This window comes from Microcaecilia unicolor, chromosome 12, assembly GCF_901765095.1.
Source record: "Microcaecilia unicolor chromosome 12, aMicUni1.1, whole genome shotgun sequence".
Lineage (NCBI taxonomy): Eukaryota > Metazoa > Chordata > Amphibia > Gymnophiona > Siphonopidae > Microcaecilia > Microcaecilia unicolor.
Genome location: NC_044042.1, coordinates 30,304,257 through 30,323,314, shown reverse-complemented (window position 1 = coordinate 30,323,314; position 19,058 = coordinate 30,304,257). Strand labels below are relative to the sequence as shown.

The 19,058-nt window shown below is 43.1% G+C and overlaps 1 protein-coding gene across 1 annotated transcript; it reads left to right on the top strand.

Moving 5' to 3' along the window:
- The first annotated feature begins 402 nt into the window (after nucleotides 1-402).
- Nucleotides 403-18,834, top strand: TMEM167B (transmembrane protein 167B). The gene is made up of 3 exons (XM_030220431.1): nucleotides 403-554; nucleotides 12,900-13,031; nucleotides 18,657-18,834. The coding sequence occupies exons 1-3, from the start codon at nucleotides 545-547 to the stop codon at nucleotides 18,737-18,739; spliced, it is 225 nt and encodes a 74-aa protein (XP_030076291.1). The 5' UTR covers nucleotides 403-544; the 3' UTR covers nucleotides 18,740-18,834.
- Nucleotides 18,835-19,058: the final 224 nt, after the last annotated feature.

The window sequence follows — 19,058 nt, the reverse complement described above, 5'->3', positions numbered from 1 at the left end:
CAATCAACTTGCACAGGAAGAGATACAATTTGCGTAGGCGGGTGGACCAAGTCCAGGCGGTACTGTGGCACCGCTAGGATTCCTGGCCACGCCCACGAGTCAGCTGGAATTCAGACTTGGCAATGAGTGGCCGGCGGAGATTTTAAGACAGTACAATTGTCATATCGGCAAGCATGGCCTTCGAGGTTCTGAAGGAGTTCAAGAGTTTCAGAGAAAAAAAAAACGCTGTATACAGACTTGCAATACATTTGTATTCGATATTTGTGGACCTAATTCCCTTACATTTATTCTTTTACAAGATAGCTGCCCAAATTAAAGATGGCCGCCGGGAGGCGTGGCAAAATTTTTTTGTTGGCCGTCTCCTGCCTGTTCTGTTTTTCTCGGTCAATGTAATCGGCACTCGATTGATTCTATCTAGGTGACTCCTCCCCTTGTCGCGCTGGACCCGGAACTTGGCGGATAGAAAGATTAGGCGCCGCGGAATTGGGGACGGTGTGGAGGTCCTGGATAGAGTGGTGGGGACCGGTTATAGTGCACAGCGGACATGACGAACGGTGAGAGGTGGACGTTTGTTACCTCGGCGAGATTTCTGGTATCGGTGTAGGCCGCTACAGCTCCTCCCGTCTAAACTAAACACAACCGTTCGTTGGCCTTGTAAACGTAGCCAAGGGACAGAAAAGGCAATCCTGAATGTCTTCCCACAGCCCCCGCCTGTCTTCAGTTATTGCTCAGTGAACTAAAGGGATGGAATTTGTGATTTAGCTCATGTCTTAGGATTACATTCAGGTATAATAGGTGTTTCCCTGTCCCTGGAGGACTTAGAATCTAAGTTTGTACTTGAGGCAATGGGAGGGTTAATCACAAGGACTAGTAGTGAATTTGAACCCTGGCTTCCCAGCTGGCTGTTTTTAACCATTAGGCTACTTCTCCATAGGCCATAGCATTATATCTTCTCATGTGCCCCCTTTTGATGCTATATCATGTGGGGTAAGGGTTTCTTTAAGATGGCTTTGTGTGTATTTTATTTATGCACCCTTCTTGTCTCCCCAGATGTGAGTTGCATGTCTATCTTTCTTTTAGCAGGGAGGGTCTGAGCATAGTAATCCATGTTGCTTCAAAACAAAGTAATTCCTGGAGGAAGTGATGTCACCAGGTGAAGCTGCAATGGGGCTGTGCTGTTTTGGTGCTATAATTCCCTCCACTGATGCAGATCTTGAGTTGGAAGTGTCTATATCCCTCCTTGAAGGTGCAATGACTACTTGGAAGACATTGGAGAGCTATAAATTTACGGGTGGCAAATCTAACAGGGAAGCCCTGAAACCTGTGAGGCCAAGATGGTTACAGTAGTGGGGCCCAATCCCAGTGAGGCACCAAATGGTGCATGTATTAGAGGTGTGAGCCCTGAACTGTGGGCTGTACTAGAGGGTGTGTGGGAGGAAGTTCTCTGTGTCTGAGTTGATATTCAGAGTGCTGTGGGTGAGATAAGCAAGACCTCACTGAACTTAGTAAAAGGCAAGATGAAGTGGAATCTCACATGGGGGTGATGGAAGGACTGGTGGATGATATGGGGCACAATGGCAGAAACAGAACTTGAACTGTGGGAGTAACTCGAAGATCTTGAGAATTGTACCTGTAGATGCAATTTAAGAATCTGTGGAATTCCGGAGAAAGATGTTTTTAAGGAGCTAAACGAGTACTGTAGGAAAGTTGCCTGGATTTGCTGTGGGGAGGAGAGACAGACCCCCCCCCCCCCCCAATTCTCTTTGAGTGAGCACATAGAGCATTGGAGACATTGTACTATGCCTTAATAGCTTTTCTATGAAAGAAGAAACGTATCAATTTGCAAGTACATAAGTATTGCCATACTGGGAAAGACCAAAGGTCCATCTAGCCCAGCATCCTGTCACCGACAGTGGCCAATCCAGGTCAAGGGCACCTGGCACGCTCCCCAAACGTAAAAACATTCCAGACAAGTTATACCTAAAAATGCGGAATTTTTCCAAGTCCATTTAATAGCGGTCTATGGACTTGTCCTTTAGGAATCTATCTAACCCCTTTTTAAACTCCGTCAAGCTAACCGCCCGTACCACGTTCTCCGGCAACGAATTCCAGAGTTTAATTACACGTTGGGTGAAGAAAAATTTTCTCCGATTCGTTTTAAATTTACCACACTGTAGCTTCAACTCATGCCCTCTAGTCCTAGTATTTTTGGATAGCGTGAACAGTCGCTTCACATCCACCCGATCCATTCCACTCATTATTTTATACACTTCTATCATATCTCCCCTCAGCCGTCTCTTCTCCAAGCTGAAAAGCCCTAGCCTTCTCAGCCTCTCTTCATAGGAAAGTCGTCCCATCCCCACTATCATTTTCGTCACCCTTCGCTGTACCTTTTCCAATTCTACTATATCTTTTTTGAGATACGGAGACCAGTACTGAACACAATACTCCAGGTGCGGTCGCACCATGGAGCGATACAACGGCATTATAACATCCGCACACCTGGACTCCATACCCTTCCTAATAACACCCAACATTCTATTCGCTTTCCTAGCCGCAGCAGCACACTGAGCAGAAGGTTTCAGCGTATCATCGACGACGACACCCAGATCCCTTTCTTGATCCGTAACTCCTAACGCGGAAGCTTGCAAGACGTAGCTATAATTCGGGTTCCTCTTACCCACATGCATCACTTTGCACTTGTCAACATTGAACTTCATCTGCCACTTGCACGCCCATTCTCCCAGTCTCGCAAGGTCCTCCTGTAATCGTTCACATTCCTCCTGCGACTTGACGACCCTGAATAATTTTGTGTCATCGGCGAATTTAATTACCTCACTAGTTATTCCCATCTCTAGGTCATTTATAAATACATTAAAAAGCAACGGACCCAGCACAGACCCCTGCGGGACCCCACTAACTACCCTCCTCCACTGAGAATACTGGCCACGCAATCCTACTCTCTGCTTCCTATCTTTCAACCAGTTCTTAATCCATAATAATACCCTACCTCCGATTCCATGACTCTGCAATTTCTTCAGGAGTCTTTCGTGCGGCACTTTGTCAAACGCCTTCTGAAAATCCAGATATACAATATCAACCGGCTCCCCATTGTCCACATGTTTGCTTACCCCCTCAAAAAAATGCATTAGATTGGTGAGGCAAGACTTCCCTTCACTAAATCCGTGCTGACTTTGTCTCATCAGTCCATGTTTTTGTATATGCTCTGCAATTTTATTCTTAATAATAGCCTCCACCATCTTGCCCGGCACCGACGTCAGACTCACCGGTCTATAATTTCCCGGATCTCCTCTGGAACCCTTCTTAAAAATCGGAGTAACATTGGCTACCCTCCAGTCTTCCGGTACTACACTCGATTTTAGGGACAGATTGCATATTTCTAACAGTAGCTCCGCAAGTTCATTTTTTAGTTCTATTAATACTCTGGGATGAATACCATCAGGTCCCGGTGATTTACTACTCTTCAGCTTGCTGAACTGACCCATTACATCCTCCAAGGTTACAGAGAATTTGTTTAGTTTCTCCGACTCCCCCGCTTCAAATATTCTTTCCGGCACCGGTGTCCCCCCCAAATCCTCCTCGGTGAAGACCGAAGCAAAGAATTCATTTAATTTCTCCGCTACGGCTTTGTCCTCCTTGATCGCCCCTTTAACACCATTTTCGTCCAGTGGCCCAACCGACTCTTTGGCCGGTTTCCTGCTTTTAATGTATCTAAAAAATTTTTTTTACTATGTTTCCAACAGTGGCCAATCCAGGTCACAAATACCTGGCAAGATCCCAAAAAGTACAAAACATTTTATACTGCTTATCCCAGAAATAGTGGATTTTCCCCAAGTCCATTTAATAATGGTCTATGGACTTTTCCTTTAGGAAGCCATCCAAACCTTTTTTAAACTCTGCTAAGCTCGCCGCCTTTACCACATTCTCTGGCAACGAATTCCAGAGTTTAATTACATGTTGAGTGAAAATTTTCTCTGATTCGTCTTAAATTTACTACTTTGTAGCTTCATCACATGCCCCCTAGTCCTAGTATTTTTGGAAAGCGTAAACAGACGCTTCACATCTACACGTTCAACTCCATTCATTATTTTATAGACCTCTATCCTATCTCCCCATAGCCGCTTTTTCTCCAAGCTGAAGAGCCCCAGCCGCTTTAGCCTTTCCTCATAGGGAAGTCGCCCCATCCCCTTTATCATTTTTGTTGCCCTTCTCTGCACCTTTTCTAATTCCACTGTATCTTTTTTGAGATGCGGCGACCAGAATTGAACACAATATTCGAGGTGCAGTCGCACCATGGAGCGATACAAAGGCATTATAACATCCTCCTTTTTGGTTTTCCATTCCTTTCTTAATAATACTTAACATGCTATTTGCTTTCTTACCCTCAGCAGCACACTGAGCTGAAGGATTATCACTGGAATTGTGTATCTGTTGAGCGCTTTCAAGATTTATCTCCAGTGATGCTTCAGAGAAGAGGGGAACTGCAGGGGTAACTCGCTACCTTCATGCTGCAGAACATTATTATAGGTGACTTTATCCATTTGCCCTGGCCTTTACAGATGGAGGGACTACTAAACATGTTAAGGAATTTGCAAAAGTTTGGAAGGCTTTGGTAGCTTTTCAGGCTGAAAATCTCCCTGAAGAAGCAAGAACTTTGGCTTCAGCTACAAGTTCCACACAGCCTATTTCCAGATGGCAGTGGGTTTGACCAGAAACCACTTAAATCTCCAAACTACAAAATCTTTGGTAAATATAATCACGCTCTTCACAAGTCCAAAGATAAGAACTGTGTGTGTGCAAACAGCTTATCTATATAGTGATTTTATTACATTTTTAGTTTTTTCGTATATAATATTTTATATTATTATGTATTGATTTGGGAGCCCTCGGAAGATACCACTTTAAGGCAACTTCATTGTTTTTTGCCTAGTGGCATAGTCTCTCTTCATTGGTACTACGAGAAGCTGCGTGCATAGACTGTTGGGAATTCAGAGCGGGCCATTCTAACCCGAGTCCCTGATGAAAGCAGTGAAACCCGCGGCGTCGGGCGCAATTTAGGGGAAGCCTAAGCGGACTCCAACAGCAAAAGAATATGTAGTGGCATTCAAGATAAGTTTAAGTTTTTCATTTTATTCATTTTTTTCATTTAGAGCACGCATATTTTTTGAGCACTTGGTAGAGTGTGTTTGCAACAGCACTTATAAATAGTCAAATAAAGGGACGACCCAATGAAGAGAGACTATGCCACTAGGCAAAAAACAATGAAGTTGCCTTAAAGTGGTATCTTCCGAGGGCTCCCAAATCAATACATAATAATATAAAATATTATATACGAAAAAACTAAAAATGTAATAAAATCACTATATAGATAAGCTGTTTGCACACACACAGTTCTTATCTTTGGACTTGTGAAGAGTGGGTTTGACCAGACATACGCCTGTGCTCTGCCGCACCATGAGAACCAGTGATGTGACATGATGACCTGAGTTGGACATTGTGTTTTTCTCTTTTCCTCGGACTGGAGGCTTTGAGTGGCTCTTCAAGTTTATTGTTTTTATTAGAATTTATTTACCGCCTTTTTGAAGGAATTCACTCAAGGCGGTGTATAGTAAGACTAGATCAAACATGAGCAATAGTCAATTACAGCAGTAAAAATATTCAAATAACAATACAAAATAGAACATTTTCATAGTGAAGGGTAAAGCAAAGATGGAACATATAGATAGATAAGAGAGAAAGGAGAGTTAGAAAGTAAGGTGACTAATTTAAAGAAAGTTGCACGTGAGGTCAGAGAGATGGTTAAATATTATCTCAGCAAGGGTAGCAGTGGATGTTCTTTTCTGTTGTGTGTGTGGTTTGGATTGGTATTTTTGAGAGAGGTGAATAGGGAGGGCAGGGTAATGGATGGTATGTGTGAGAGGGGATGAGTTTGTGGTATGAGGTGATATTGGGAGGGCTGCAATTTGAGGACTGCGCTTTGGTGTTCAGTTCTCCTGAATTTACCTGACTGGTATGTCTGAAAGTGGGGGGTAGGTGGGGGAGGTAAGGACTGGAGGGGGGTTGCTTCAGGGAAGAGGGTTTAGAGGGACTGCTTGCTCGGGGATAGGAGATTTAACTGTAAAGTGGTATCCTTTAATGTTGAGGGGTTAAATTCCCCGTGCAAGCGGGGTTTGTTGTTCAAAGAACTGTGGAGACCGAATTGTGACATCGCCATGGTGCAGGAGACGCATTTACTTTGTGATAAGCATTTCTCTCAGATTTATTGCAGCTTTTGCTCCAGAGTGAAGAAGATTGCAGGTGTGGCCATTTTAATTTAAATAGACTTCCCGTTTTGGGGCACTGCCATGGAAAAGGATCAGGAGGGGAGGATACTGTTGCTTAAGGGAGACCTTGGGGATCAGAAGCTGGTGGTGCTTAATGTATATGCTCCATAGAAGCATTTAAACACAGTTTTATCGAAGTAAGATTTGGGCCATCTTCTTATTGGGGGTGTAGGTAGTCACAGATGATACTTATAGGTTCCCTAGAAGAGCTGATGGAGCATAGTCCTCCCGCAGACAATTGCTTTCTGATTTATGGTGTAGTCTGTATCCAGCGGTACATAAGAACATATGTGTTGCCATACTGGGACAGACCAAAGGTCCAACAAGCCCAGTATCCTGTTTCCAACATTGGCCAATCCAGGTCACAAGTATCTGGCAAGATCCCAGAACAGTAAAACAGATTTTATACTACTTATCCTAGGAATAAGCAGTGACTTTTCCCAAGTCCATCCTAATAATGGCTTATGGACTTTTCTTTTAGGAAATTATCGAGACCTTTTTTAAAATCTTGCCAAGCTTTTACTATATTCTGTGGCAACAAATTCCAGAATTTAATTATTCGTTGAGTGAAGAAATATTTTCTCCGATTTTAAATTTACTACTTAGTAGCTTCATTGCACTCCCCCCCCCCCCCCCAATCCTAATATTTTTGGAAAGATTAATCAAGTGAGTCATTTCTACCTGTTCCACTCCACTCAGTATTTTATAGACTTCTATCAAATCTCCCCTCAGCCATCTCTTTTCCAAGCTGAAGAGCCCTAGCAGCTGTAGCCTTTTCTCATAGGGAAGTCATCCCATCCCCTTTATCGTTTTTGTTGCCCTTCTCTGTACCTTTTCTAATTCTGCTATATCTTTTTTGAGATACAGTGACCAGAATTACATACATTATTCAGGGTGCGGTCAGACCATGGAGTGATACAAAGGTATTATAACATTCTCATTCTTTTTATTCCCCACCACCCCCACCCTTCTCCCGTATTGATTTACTTCTGAGTGACCCTTATTGGTCCCAATATATGCAGGATGTGGGGACAGAATCACAAACCTGGTACAATCATGCTCCAGTGTGGGCCACATTTAATTTTGGACCTGCGTTAAAAGGTAGAGGGGGTCTGATGCCTGAATGAAAGCTTATTACGAGATCCCCAAGTTGTGGAGGATATTAGAAAAAATATCTTAGAATAGTTAGAGTTTTAAGATACAAGGATTTGTCCGAGATGGGATAGTTTGGAAGGGACTTAAGGCAGTGATTGGGGGGGGGGAGGTCTTTATTAAATGGGGGCCAATGAAATGGCAATAGAAATTGGCTAGAGAGAAGTAATGTAACTCGGTTGGAGAGTCAACATAAGCAGGGATGCTCTGGTGAGGTGTTTCAGAGACTTCAAAGACTGAGAATGGAATTACATCACCTTCAAGTACATGATTTAAGCTATAAATTGCAAATGGCCCAACAAATGCATTTTGAATTTGGCAATAAACATATTAGACTACTTGCTAGGAAACTTAGGCAAAGACAGAAGGAATTAGCTATTCTTAGAATTATGGGGGAAGGTGGGATTTACTTTTATAAACTGGCTGATATTTTTTTTTTGTTACATTTGTACCCCGCGCTTTCACACTCATGGCAGGCTCAATACGGCTTACATGGGGCAATGGAGGGTTAAGTGACTTGCCTGTGCCTGAAGTGGGAATTGAACTCAGTTCCCCAGGACCAAAGTCCACCACCCTAACCACTCCTCCACTGTTGCTACTATTTGAGATTCTACATGGAATGTTGCTATTCCACTAGCAACATTCCATGTAGAGGTCAGCCCTTGCAGATCACCAATGTGGCCGCGCAGGCTTCTGCTTCTGTGAGTCTGACGTCCTGCGCAGCCTTCTACATGGAATGTTGCTAGTGGAATAGCAACATTCCATGTAGAATCTCCAATAGTAGCAACATTCCATGTAGAATCTCCAATAGTATCTATTTTATTTTTGTTACATTTGTACCCTGCGCTTTCCCACTCATGGCAGGCTCAATGCGGCTTACATGGGGCAATGGAGGGTTCAGTGACTTGCCTGTGCCTGAAGTGGGAATCGAACTCAGTTCCTCAGTTCCCCAGGACCAAAGTCCACCACCCTAACCACTAGGCCGCCACTCCTCCAGCGATGCTTTGTGCAGTTTTATAAACGGCTATATAGCCAAAAGTCTGCAATCACTGATGCCTGTATTGGGGATTACTTATGAAATGGATCTATACCCAGGGTCCCTGATAATTTGCATGATCAATTAGAAGCTGATGTTACTGCTCAAGAAAAATTGGGCTACCATTAAGTAACTACCTACTGGCAAGGTGCCTGGGTTAAATTATTATTTATTATTATTATTTTTTATTGCATTTGTATCCCACATTTTTCCAACCTATTTGCAGGCTCAATGTGGCTTACAGAGACCTGTTATTGCGTCGCCATTCCAGGGTAGAAGATACAATTGGTGTTACAAAAAAGATCAAGGATGATATAAAGATCTAAATAGTTTTTCATCTGGGTTTTATAAAATACTAGTAAAAAAGCCCCGTTTCTGATGCAAATGAAACGGGGGCTAGCAATGTTTTCTTCTGTGTGCATGTGGGAGTGTGTGTGTCCCTGCCCTCTGGCCTCTCTCCCCTCCCCCCGCTGAGTCCTTCACTGTTACAGAGCCAGCGATTTGATTTCGTGCTCTGCTGTTTTCCTTCACTGACTGTGTTACAGAGAGGGCGGGGCAGACACTCATAGGGAAACCGGATATCTCGCCCCCTTCACACTTCCGGCTGGAGGCTTCATAGAACGTTGGTGTTGCTTTTTATATAGAGAGATTTGTGCTGCTACTGGTGCCTTTGCTGGTAAGGGTGTTGGAGTGCATCAAGGGGAGGAGTTGCCCAAATTACCATTTGTTAGCAGACCGGTTGGCGGCATTGTTGTCCCTGGTCTTACATCCAGATCAAACTATTTTGTATTTGCTGATGGTTGTAGTTTGTCCGGAAAACTTTAATAATAATAAGGTTAATTAAAAAATATAAATAAACCAAAGAAATTCCTGAAGCATTTTGCAACATGCAGGACTAAAATAATTCATGCAAATTTCATGAAATGTCCATATTGTTTTGGTGACTTTGGGGGAAGTGATGTGAATGCTGAGGATTTCATACCATGAGGATGAGGCAAACGTGTTGAAGGGAGGAAGCTCAAAATGTTGAATGAGTGAATCAAGGGGGCAGGGTGATGGTAAAACTGCCCCCTCTGCTGACACCGGAAGAAAAAAGGGGGGTGAGGAGGAGAATGATGCTGTGGTAGAGAGGTAGTGAAGAGAAGATGAATGCTGGGGGAGTGGGAGTTAGGGTGGAGGGTTTACAAGTATAGTGGAACCTGCTGTTGGTTGAGGCCCAGGGTCACCCCTGCGATGGGTACATAATTTATATCAATCCGATGGCACATAGGCTATTAAGGGTTCCCCTGCTGTTTGTAAGTTTACTATAATAGAACAGATTTAAGTATAAAACTGCAGCAAAGAGCAAAAAAAAATTTCTCTAGTGGATACTCCAGTATTTAACAAGTATATACAATCGAAGAATAATGAAAAGTAAAAGGCAAATTATTGAAAGGATTAAAGTAAATTAGTTGCAGCATTGCTTGTAAGATTTCATTAAAGAAATGTTTCTTGGTCTCCTTGGTGTAACTTCACTCACTCCTAAATCCAGCATCTCTTATAAGTTTAGCAGACTACAAAGATGGTATAATACAATGCCATACTGTTTATGATGGTGTATTAAAGTCTTTTAGTTTATTTTTGTTACATTTGTACCCCGCACTTTCCCACTCATGGCAGGCTCAATGCGGCAGGCAATGGAGGGTTAAGTGACTTGCCCAGAGTCACAAGGAGCTGCCTGTGCCGGGAATCGAACTCAGTTCCTCAGTTCCCCAGGACCAAAGTCCACCACCCTAACCACTAGGCCACTCCTCTTATTCTTAGCCTTTTCCTTCTGACTTAGGTTCATTGAGTTGGACTTTAGCATTTGGTTAGATCATGGTAATAGGGTTTGTATGCACCTATCCCAGTGATGTGGTTGTGTTCACTGGGAGAGTGAATTATCCCCTGAGGCTTAAGGATTTCTGGCATTCACCTATTATTTCTCCTCCTCCTTAATCCCTTGAGCAGAGAGCTAAAGTTGTGGTGGGCTCCTGGGTGGGGCTCTCCACCCATTTCTCCTCTATATTTTTCTTTCCTGGATTCCCTCTCTAGGACAGAAAAGACATGGCTCTTTTCCTTAGGTTTTATACTTCCCTCCAAAAGCTCATAGTAAAATCTTGTTGGATCAGACTAAACCTCCTACTGTTACATTTTGACACCTCTTTTTTGGAGCAGGGGCACAGGTGTTCTTTCTGCGACTGCGGTGGCAGAGCATTTTGGCAAACTGCTACACGTAAAAAGAATTGAAGCGGTGCAAAGAAAAGCTACGAGAATGGTATGGGATTTGCGTTATAAGACGTATGAGGAGAGGCTTGCTGACCTAAACATGTATACTCTGGAGGAAAGGAGAAACAGGGATGATATGATACAGACGTTCAAATATTTGAAAAGTATTAATCCGCAAACGAACCTTTTTTGGAGATACGAAAGCGGTAGAACGAGAGGACGTGAAATGAGATTGAAAGGGGCAGACTCAAGAAAAATGTCAGGAAGTATTTTTTCACAAAGAGAGTAGTGGATGCTTGGAATGCCCTCCCGTGGGAGGTGGTGGAAATGAAAACGGTAACGGAATTCAAACATGCGTGGGATAAACATAAAGGAATCCTGTTCAGAAGGAATGGATCCTCAGGAGCTTAGCCGAGATTGGGTGGCAGAGCCAGTGGTGGGAGGTGGGGCTGGTGGTTGGGAGGCGGGGATAGTGCTGGGCAGGTACAAATCAAAGTAGGGTATACACAAAAAGTAGCACATATGAGTTTATCTTGTTGGGCAGACTGGATGGACCAAGCAGGTCTTTTTCTGCCGTCATCTACTATGTTAAATATGTTAACGTAATGAAGTAGGAATGAATGTTGGAGACTGGTCTTAGGGGCTATGAGAAGAGGAAAATAAGAGAACGTTTGTATGTGATAGAGTTGGCAGCCCTGCCTCGCTTCCCTTCCCTCTACTAGTTCTGTAACTGCTTAGTGCTGTTTGTGAGGGCTTGGTCCGTGCAGGACCTCAAAAGCAGACAGTGCTCTGGGATCTGGATGAGACAGTGGTACAGATTTGTTAGTAACTGAGCAATATTTTGAGGACTAGAGCCTTTTCCAAAAGGATGTTCTCTTCCTTGACCAGGAGCACCTGGGTGCTGGCATTAACATTTAAAAAGGAGAGAGAAAGAGATTAGCTTTTAAATTAGAACATGGAGGAGAGCCAACAGTCACTTCAGTAGGTCATGGTTTGGACTGAAGTGTTTTCAAATGACTTAGCAAAACAAAGAAGTTAGAGCATACCAGTAGAGAGGTTAAAATGAAGGCAAAAGCACCCTTGTGCTTAAGATCTGGACACCTTACATGGATTGGAGAGGGATTTCTGTCTGATGCAATATGCAGATCTCTGATAGGGATATGCAAGAGATGCAGTGAGTTGCCTGGGGTGGGTGGGGGGGAGGGGTTTCTAGCTTGTAGGAGTATGTTGATGGAATGTAAAGAGCCTCCAGTCTACATTTTGATGCAGAAGTTGTATTCTTTGGTTGTTGTATTGTATTCTTTGTAGAGATTGGAAATGTTTCTGAGATAATTTGAAAATAATAAAAATATTTAAAAAAAAAAAAAAGCACCCTTGTGCTTTAAAATAAAGAGCAGGCAGAGGTGAAAGATTCCAGTTATTCCTGTCAGCTGCAATACATATTTTGAAATGTCTGTATGCAAATACTGTAAGTCTAAAAATATAAAATAAAGATAGGAAAGCTAGAATGTATCGGACTGAACCAAGACATCATAGCATAGTGACATGTTGGATGGAGACTGGTAGGAGGAGGACAGTAGGACACTCTGATACCAGGGTACAAATGATACTGCAATGACGGTGAATCAAATTGGTGGAAGCATGGCATTATGTTAATGATGGCATGGAATCAAGATAAAACTTCAGCAGGAAACAAAATGCACTGTGGAATTTTTGAGGCTAGAAATTCCACGAGTTGGGGAAGGGTATAATGGTGAGGATATACTACCATATGCTTGAAGAGACAGACATTGAAATGTTAATATAAATTAGGGAAGCTAACAAATTTGGCAATATAATAACAGATATTCCGTTACCCCAATATTAGCTAGATTTATATACCATCTCCCCCGAAAAGGTTACAAAATAGTTCTCAACACATAAAATATATACTATATTGTATATAAAACAACCTCATTGGGTGCATTTACGGTAGTGATAGCCTTAGATGCTTGTCTCATCCCTCTTATTGTTGGCCTACAGAGATATTTGGCGCTGTGAATTTGGGATGTTTGTCATTGCTGCCTCATGGAATATGTGTGTTGAGGTGATAATTTGAGGTGCTTGTCTTTCCCTCATAGTGTATTCCTTGGATGGGATCGTGGTCTTTGGTTTGCTCTTTATCTGCACGTGTGCCTATTTCAAGAAGGTCCCTCGGCTGAAAAGCTGGCTGCTATCTGAAAAGAAGGGAGTCTGGGGTGTCTTCTATAAAGGTAAGAAGCCCAACTTCAGACTTTCTTTTGGAGATCTTTCAGTTCTGAGTTAAATTTGAACAGGTGATATTGAGGCAAGGTAAGCCAGATCCCTCCCTTACATGTTAAACGGCATTCTAGTTCTCTGAAAAGGAGAAGATCGTGTTTCTCTGTGTATAATTTGGCAGTCAAAATTTTACATCCACATGTGCAATATAAAGCATATTCATGTATTTCTGTTTTAAATGTTGAAAACGTATTCATAACTAGTAAAAGAGGCCCATTTCTGACAGAAATGAAACGGACGCTAGCAAGGTTCCACGCACCCCTCCCTACTTCCCTCCCTCTCTCTCCTCTGAGTTCCATGCCCCCCTACCTTCCTCCCTCCCTCTCCGAGTTCTAGGACCGCCCCCTCCCCTTCGAGTTCCAGGACCGTCCCCCTCCCTCCCTCTCCTCCGCTCTGAGTTCCATTCCCCCTCTCTCTCTCCCCTCCGAGTGCAAGCACGATCTGTCCTCTGCCTGGCCCTCGCCTTTGTAAGTGCCGGCTATAATTTAAAAATTCTTACCTTGGGGTCCGGCGTGAGCAGTGAAGGCGAGCGGCGCTTCAGACTGCCTTCCCTTCTGTCTCAGCTCTGCCTCTGGTCCCACCCTCATTTCCTGTTTCCGGAAGGGCGGGACCAGAGGCAGAGCTGAGACAGAAGGGAAGGCAGTCTGAAGCGCCGCTCGCCTTCACTGCTGACGCCGGACCCCGAGGTAAGAATTTTTAAATTACAGCCGGCACTTAGGAAGGCGAGGCAGAGGACAGGTCGTGCTTGCACTCGGGAGAGAGGGGGTCTGGAGGGGGGGCTGCAACTCGAAGGGGAGGGGGACGTCCTGCAACTCGAAGGGGAGGGGGGCCTGTAACTCAGAGAGGAGGAGAGGGAGGGAGGTGGGGGCGTGGAACTCGGAGGGGAGGGGGGCTGGAACTCAGGACAGGGGGGAGGAGGAGAGGGGGGGCCTTGACCTTGGAGGGAAGGGGGGGGGGGCGATTCTCTACTCACCTCCAACATTCTGTGGCTGGCTGGTGCTGGCTTCCCTTCCCTTTCACTGATCCGCCCTCTGACGTCATCGCTAGGGCGGACCAATGGGAAGTGTGTTACGAACCCAGGCATCCAGACGTAGAACGTTGGAGGTGCAAATTATTATATAGGATGGGAGGCATGTGTTTCTTTTACCAACTAAGAAGGCCTTTTACCAAAGTGTGATAAAAGCTTAGTTACTGCATGTTAGGTGCAAAAATTAACATGTGTTAACTGTTGGGGGCGTGCCCAGGTTCTGCTCATGCAGTAGCACAAAGAAAATACATTTATCACATGATATGTGTATGGCAGAGAAGGATGCATCACCTCCAGAGGAGGTATTAAGTGATCTGCATTATTTGCTGCAGTAACTTACCATGCATTAACTACAAGGTGAAGTCCCCATTCCCCTCTCTGCACTTAACACAGGAATTAGTGCACATAGTGAATGTGGTGGCTTGACAGTGTGCACTAATTCTTGCATTAATACATTTTACTAAAAGGGCCCCTAAGTATTGTAAAATGTTACAGTGCTGTTTTGAGTTTTAGAGCTAATTTATTCAGGTCTCGCAAATGCCAAGAGTGATTGCATTTCAGTGGCCAAGGGAGTTTTGCCGCTTGTTAGCCGTGACACTGTTTGACAGCGCTCCTGCGTTTGGATACGTTTCACAGGTTTTTTTACCTTTGCTAGTGAACTGAGTGCTGTTTTGCTACATAATCACAACATAAGGGACTCCTGAAGCAGGCCTCTGTGTCCGAAACACGATTTTGTGTCGAGTCCATTTTATTGTGACTAAAGCTTCAGATGTGAACTTTGAGTCCATTGGATGTTTTTGCTCTGCATCATCCTTCGTATCACCCCCCGCTGTGCTTGTTTACAAGGGAATTTTGTGACATAAATCAAATCATTATAATGTTTTTCTTTGTGCACACATAAGCAAACATTATCTCGATTTGTTTTTTTCGTACACCAGGAATTTCTCTCATTGGTACTAAATATATTTCGGCACCCTTCAAGTGTACACATACCTCCTTTATCCACAAACAAATATAAAACCACAGAGTAGAACCGTTACTAGTAACATTGAAATCACAGCTGCTGCTCTTCTTAGTAAGAACCTACATCTAGATACAAAGATTGGTAGAGTAAGCATATATTATAGTGATCAGCAACTCACGATCTCTCTACTGAGAGATTGTGTTTTACTCTCATAACAGCATAAGGAAAGTCATGCTAAGAGTCAGATCAAAGTCCACTGAGCCCAACGTTCTGTCTCCAACAGCGGCCAATTCAAGTCACAAGTACCGATCCTGAAAAGTAGATAAAAGCAATGTTCTAATCAAAGAAGTCTTATAACATCTGTACATTATTGTTTGTATTATCCAAGTCTTAACACTATTTTTCTACCAGCTGTTCTCTAGCCAGTTACTACAATCACTCTCTCTTTTTTTTTTTTTTTTTTTTTTTTTTTTTGTTGTGTTCTATTTGTCTCAGATTTATGAGCTGTGTGCAATTGCTTTATTCATGGATTTATTTGCATTTATTTGCATTTATTATTATTCCAATCCTGATGTCATGTGGGAAAGAGATTTTTGTATCCCGTGTATAATTGATCTTCCCTTAAAAAAATAACTCCTCGAAAACTTAACAGCATAGGACCAAATTTGGCACAGAGAGAAAAATAAGGGAAAATATATATTAAGTTCAGAATCAGCCCATATCAGATGAGGGATTCTGGACAAAGTACACAAAGTCCAATTGCACCTCTTTGGGAGAGGCAGTTTCAGAAACTGCTGAATAGAACCATTGACCTTCTAAGTGGTTTGTGAATAGCCTCCATTCAAAATGTATCTCTTCTCTCCTCCTGTTCATGGATGCGTACAGAGGCAAGATTGAGTCTAATCAGGGTAAAGACAAATTGAGTTTAAAAATGGTCTGCATTGGTCTGGAGATTCCTGGTGGGATTTAGAGAAACAAGCCTTCCCCCTTCCCCCACCAAAAAAAGTGCTTTTATATGGGAGCAGCAGATGTGGAATGTTCTGAAACAGTTTTGCATGCTTTCCCTACTTACTACATGCTTAAGTTAATGTGCATTTAAAAACTCAAAACAATCGAGAATATAACAGAATAAAAAGACAACTAAAACATACTTGTAAAACATATATCTGGCCTGAAACTAAAATAATTTCTTAAAAGCCTAGACAAAGTAGTCCGGCCTGATCTTAAATAGGTTGTGATCATTTTCCTAGAAACCACACAATCTCCAGTCTTTCCACTGCTTGCCCTGGGATTGGTAGCATGGAATGTTGCTACTCATTGGGCTTCTGCCAGATACTTGTGACCTGGATTGGCCACTGTTGGAAACAGGATACTGGGCTAGATGGACCATTGGTCTGACCCAGTATGGCTATTCTTATGTTCTCTGATACACAGTGACATACACAAGCAAACTTTAGACTAGGGGTGGGTAACCAGAGTCTTCAAAGGCCACAATCCTAAAACAATATAGATAGATGGATGGCTCAGCCAGCAAACACTGATTTTATGTATGAAATAGACAAAAGACACTATGGTCTATGCTCTGTTTTTCCATATAAATACAGAATCTAAGCAACAAGATGTCTTAGGGAATTTAAAACACAAAAAAAGAAGTACCAGGGGCACTTGGTGAATTTTAAAAAATATTCAGGAAGTTTGTAAATTGAAGAAATGTTTTTTTTTTGTTGTTTCCAACAGTTCTTGCCTATAGGTGCTCCCCCCCCCCCCCCCCCCCCAAACAGATGCAGATGGCCCAGGTGATAGGACTTTCATTAATGTTATTTGTTTGTTAGGGGTCCTTTTACTAAGTTGCGGTTGGTGCTAGCATGTGCTTACTGCAGCTTAAAGGGACTTACTGTGGTACGCGCTCAGGCATCCTGTGCTAGATTCCTAATCTGTGTGCAAACCATGTGCTAAAAACATGTACCCTTTCCATGGCTTAGGGTTGAGAGTGGGGATTTTTTTTTTTTTTTTTTTTTGTTACATTTGTACCCTGTGCTTTCCCACTCATGGCAGGCTCAATGCAGCTTACATGGGGCAATGGAGGGTTAAGTGACTTGCCCAGAGTCACAAGGAGCTGCCTGTGCCGGGAATCAAACTCAGTTTCTCAGTTCCCCAGGACCAAAGTCCACCACCCTAACCACTAGGCCACTCCTCCACTCAGTGCAGCTACATCCCATGTGCTGAGTAGCGCATGAGCCCTTAGTGCTTATTCACTAATTTTTGTAATGGCCACGCATTAATGGTAAAATCAGCACATGGCTATTAATGGTTTTCCAGCTGCGGTAAAAATGGTCTTTGCGTGTGGGAAGAACCCACATAAGGGTCTACTAAGACCACTTTCTATTGCAGCTTCGTAAAAGGACCCCTTAGTTAATTTGTTAATGAAATTCACACGCTCATAGGCTGCTTCCAAATAAAAGATACACATAAATTAAACCAGGAGGAATTTATGTGAAAACAAAATGAGTTGTCGCTCTTTGATGACACTCTCCTTCTGTTTGGGTTCAGAAAACAGGTTATGGTAGTTTATCGCCCCTTGCAAGTGCTGCTTTCGTTGATGTAAGAAGGGTTAACCCTGGGCTATTCCTAGATGGTCACTGCTAGTGCTTTTGAGAGCTACCCCTCTACACTGCCACATCCTCCTCCAAGTTCTATTTCCTGAAGCTGCATAAAATTAGCAGGGCTACAACTTTTTCTTACAAAGTTTAATTCGCTCACTTCATTAGTTAGGTTCACATGTGCAGCCATAGTTCTCTTCTCCCGATATTAAAAACAGTGTAATCGACGTTGACTTCAAATGCGGACCATGGTATTTACTACTACTACTACTATTTAGCATTTCTATAGCGCTACAAGGCATACGCAGAGCTGCACAAACATAGAAGAAAGACAGTCCCTGCTCAAAGAGCTTACAATCTAATAGATTTAATATATTTAAACATATACCCAGATAATCCGCGCTGAATATCTGGGTCTAAGGCAGCCGCCGGAAGTTATCCAGACATCACGGATATACGGGTATCGTCACTGACTATTTAGGTATAAGGTGGCCGCCGGGAGCTATCCAGGTACTGCCAATATTCAGTTTGCTGTTTTAAGTTACCTGGGTACCAGCACTGACCATCGGTGACGATTTTTTTCAGCTGCGTTATCTGGAAAATGCTGCCAAATTAGTGGTTGACTGTAGTGCTTGATAGTTTATCTGAATACAAGCCACTTTCTACCCTGATTAGTGCTGCTGAAAGTTGTCGCTCACACTGATCAAATTCAAGGCCAATTATGTCCGAAAGAAACGTTTGTAAAGGGGAAAAGCCATATAACCTCTGTCATTGTTTACAGACATTTGTAACAGTGAAGAAATGAAGGGCTTCCAGGATGTGTTACAGTTTTCTAAGACAACCCCCCCTCCCCCCCCCCGGAGGACTGATCTGTTCTTGGTTTTCTAGCAACGTATTTTGGATGGGGATTATTATCCTGTACTGCACTACAGATAGTTTTTTGTTGAGATTTTCTCTTAACCATGCCTCCTTTCATTTCTTCTTTCAGCTGCTGTTATTGGCACCAGGCTTCATGTGGCTGTAGCACTCTCCTGTGTTGTGTTGGCGTTCTACGTCCTCTTTATAAAGTGAGCCTACTGCTTCCTGCTCTCGCAGCCATGCAAAGAAATGAGGTTCAGGAGCGAACTGGCCTGTGGATTCTGAGGAACCATGACTTAATTCTGCAGCTGGGGGAACACAGTGCTGCACATCCTTAAACTAAATGTCAAACTCCACCCTTTTTTTTCCAGACCTCTCTATCCACTGCTTTCTGCTATAAAGACAAGGCCTCGCTCCTTCATAGCTGCAGCATTCTGCACTGATGAAAGCAGACAACTGACATTACAGGTCTTTGTTAATACAAGAAATAAATTGTGTACATACAGATATAGCGATGACCCAGGCGGACACA

Excerpts from the sequence above, each read along its gene's own strand:
- TMEM167B (XM_030220431.1), top strand. Across the intron at positions 13,032-18,656 it reads CTGGGGTGTCTTCTATAAAG|CTGCTGTTATTGGCACCAGG; the intron begins GTAAGAAGCCCA and ends TTCTTCTTTCAG.